General features: G+C 35.1%; 1 protein-coding gene across 1 annotated transcript; it reads left to right on the top strand.

Annotated features, from left to right (window-relative positions):
• Positions 1-421: 421 nt before the first annotated feature.
• LOC118487497 (secreted RxLR effector protein 161-like) lies at positions 422-913 on the top strand. Its single transcript, XM_035984388.1, has one exon. It carries the CDS (start codon positions 422-424, stop codon positions 911-913), a length of 492 nt encoding a protein of 163 aa, XP_035840281.1.
• Positions 914-3,931: the final 3,018 nt, after the last annotated feature.

Below are 3,931 nucleotides of genomic sequence, written 5' to 3'. Positions count from 1 at the left end.
TACACGATCTTGTGATTCACCAAATGGATGTGAAAATGACTTTCTTGAATGGTGTTTTGGATGAGGAGATATATATGAAACAACCAGAGGGTTGTTATGCATCACAATGAGCATAAGGTATGTAAACTAGCTAAGTCATTGTATAGCTTAAAGCAAGCACCCAAGCAGTGGCATCAAAAATTTGATGATGTGGTTTTGTCTAATGGTTTTGTATTAAACTAAGCGGACAAGTGTGTATATAGCAAATTTGATGATTCTAGAAAAGGAGTCATAATTTTCATGTATGTAGATGACATGTTGATCTTTGGTACTGACCAAGATCAAGTTGATAAAACAAAGAAATTTTTGTCATCTTGCTTCTAGATGAAAGACATGGGGGAGGTGGAAGTGATCCTTGGTATAAGGATCAAATGAGAGAACAATGGCATATCGATCTCTCAATCTCATTATATTGAGAAGATGTAGGAAAAGTTTAATTTTCATGATAGTTCTCCGGTTAGCACTCCAATGGATCCTGCTTTTAAGCTCTCACCTAATAAAGGTGGCTGTAAGCCAACTTGAATATTCAAGGGCTATTGGATCTCTCATGTATGTTATGATTAGCACTAGACCGCATATAGCTTATGCTTTTGGAAAGCTTAGTAGGTATACTAGCAATCTAGGTGCAAGTCATTGGCAAGCTATGAATCAAGTATTTAGGTACTTGAAAGGAACCATGAAATATGGTTTGACTTGCACTAGATTTCCTTCAGTTTTAAAAGGTTATGCGGATGCAAGCTGGATTAACAACAAGGAAGATCACTCTTCCACAAGTGGATGGACTTTTCTGCTTGGAGGAGGTGCCATATCTTGGGCATCTAAGAAACATACTTGCATAACTGATTCAACAATGGAATCTAAGTTTGTAGATTAACCGCAACTGGCAAAGAAGCTGAGTGACTAAGAAACTTGATTTATGAGATTCCATTGTGGCCTAAACCTATATCACCAATATCTATTAGATGTGATAGTGCTGCTACCTTCACTAAGGCTTATAGCCAAGTATATAATGGGAAGTCTAGACACATAGGTGTTAGGCACAACATGATTCGTGAGCTCATCATGCATGGGGTGATATCGGTGGAGTTTATGAGAACTCGATAGAATTTAGCCGACTATTTAACCAAAGAGTTATGTAGAGATCTTGTGCACAAGGCGGCTCTAGGGATGGGATTAAAGTCCACGTGAAATTTCTCGTGTTAAGACACCCAATTCCCACCTAATATGACCATAGGTATTGAATTTAATGTGGAAAGCTTAACATCTAGAAATTGTAACACATTCGTAGCATCATCCCAAGGTATGTGTTCAGACCTGCAAGTTAAAGTAGGTTGAAGGTTTTATTCTTAATATTTCTTTAAAAATTGCATATGCAGGTGCAAGAATAAAGAGCTGCCTATATGAGCATGAAGTATAGCCGCTTCAAGAAGCTAGGACTTGGCTTTGATATGTTCATTGAAGGATAGGACACAAGCAAGTAAAAATAGTGTCAAGAAAGAACATAAGAGTATGTAAACTTGTGTGTATATTATCTTCATGTATTCACTATCGATAGAAAGGGTTCAATCCTTAGCGACACCCCTATATTAGGATATTTGGAATGTGTAATATACTAATGTGAAATTCAATCATCGCGATATTTCATTTATGCATCAGTTTGATTGTTGTGAATTTGTTTAAGTTAATCAAGGATTACATCGGGATTAACTTGGTGACTAAAGGGAATTATACCGAAGAAGCTACACCAACGGAATAAGTAGCACTTTCGAAAACCATTTTAGAGAGTTTTTAGTGAGGTTTTGATATTTTGAGTAGGGGTGTCGTTTTGATTCGGTTTTTACCATTAATCATAACCATAACCACTAACTTCGGTTATGGATTTTCTTAACCATAATCATAATCATAACCAAACTTCAGTTATGGTTAATTGGTTATGAAATCAGTTATAGTTCGGTTTTAGTTAATTTCGGTTATCAACCAAAAACTTTAACTAAGACTAACTTTTTAGCTAAAGTTAAAAATAATACGCCAATAGACATACAAAATAAGTATATAACCACCATGTTGGACTTAGCTTGGGCCTCTTTTTTTATAAGACAACCAAGACAACACTTTTATGGTAAAAAACCGATGTGGGATCAATTTTAATAAGTAATTATGTAGTCAGTTTTATATAGAAGATTTATACGATCAGAACAACTCAGTTCTTCGTCATAATAAAGGACATCTAGATTAATAGCATTTTGTTACTAACATACTTTTATATTAGTAAAAACCTCTACATGTATATTATAAAACATAAATCCATTATACAGAATTGTAGACTTAACATTACACGTTCGGTTCGGTACGGTTTTTGTTATATCGATTAAACAAAGCTTCATAACCATGACCATAACCGATCGGTCGGTTAATCAAAGTATCATAACCATAACCGTCGATTATGTTGGTTATCGGTTAAAATCGGTTTGGTTATGGTTTGGTTATCGGTTATGGCAGTTAATTTGTTTACCCTTAATTTTGAGCATTTTTAATGGTGTGACTAATACAAAACATCAACTACCTATTTATACTAACACCAACGGATAGATTTTTTTTTTTAAAAAAGATGGGTACAATGGCTATAACCGGTTATACCCGGCTTTCGGGTATAAGAAACCCCATTTTCAGGTATTGGAAATAACCAACTGGTTCAGGCTTTAAATAGTGTCTTGTAGACGGTTTCATGTACATATTGTGGGCTCGAAATATATACCCTATCTATAAACTACGGCTTTGGTCAATTCAGAACCGGTTATGAATTACCCGGGTATACAAACCCGAGTATCGAGTATTTGAGTCAGATACAATTTCATACCCAGTGTTTTTTGTACCACCTCATACTAGGTTTTTTTGCATCGCTACCTATTACCCGATTTTCTTTGGGTTTTTTTCTTCCTTTATCTTTGGTTCGCGTATTGGTTTGGCGCCCCACTAGGATGCTAATCAAGCCTTCATGTTTTTACCCACACAAGCCTTTTTGAGCCCGATGGAATTATTAAAGTTTGTTTTGTTTAAATTTCAATTATTATTTTGAAACAATATAATTTCAAATTATATTATTCTTCAAAATAAATATTTTTATGAGGCCGGTTAACGTACAATATTCTTTAACGTACATTAGGTATGAGATGAAATTACGCACGTTATAAACACAAAAAACCCTAATCACGCATGTTGAAAAAACATAACTCACACATGTCACACAAACATAAACTCGGAATCGTCATTTAGACTTCGCAAACTCGGAATCGACATTTAGACTTTGCGAAGTCGGAATCTTCATTGTTTCATAAACTTGGAATCTTCATTCTTTCACAAACTCGGAATCTTCATTCTTTCAAGATGCGTAATTATGTTTTTAACATGCGTAACTCGGAATCTTCATTTAGACTTCACAAACTCGGAATCTTCATTCTTCACAAACTCGGAAACTTCGTTCTTTCAACATGCGTAATTATGTTTTCAACATGCGTAATTTCATCTCGTACGCTATGTACGTTAAGGGATATTGTATTTTATACTTTCACTATCTTTTTTATAAATTCTGATTAAATGGTAAAATATGTATTTGTTAAATTGTTTTTTTGAAGCTCAAAACAATTTAAATATGTTAGTAAGTGATGGGAATGAACAGTGTTAAATGTTTTGCTGGATCTGGGTTGTAAGCCCAAGATACATGTGTAACATGGATTTACACGTGTGGCCTAAAAAAAGCTCCACCCAAAACCTTTCCACAATAAATAGTGGAACCGGAAACAAATTAGAGAGAAAGAACACTGAAGAGAGAGAGCATGAAAGGAGAGGGAGTCACGGCGGCGCCCCGATATACGGCGAGTGCACTGTTGGGATC

Source organism: Helianthus annuus, chromosome 15 (assembly GCF_002127325.2).
Source record: "Helianthus annuus cultivar XRQ/B chromosome 15, HanXRQr2.0-SUNRISE, whole genome shotgun sequence".
Classification (NCBI taxonomy): Eukaryota; Viridiplantae; Streptophyta; class Magnoliopsida; order Asterales; family Asteraceae; genus Helianthus; species Helianthus annuus.
This window is presented reverse-complemented; position numbering and strand designations above follow the sequence as displayed.

Bases quoted from the DNA above. Each gene is read 5' to 3' on its own strand.
- LOC118487497 (XM_035984388.1), top strand. From the start codon at position 422: ATGGCATATCGATCTCTCAATCTCATTATATTGAGAAGATGTAGGAAA.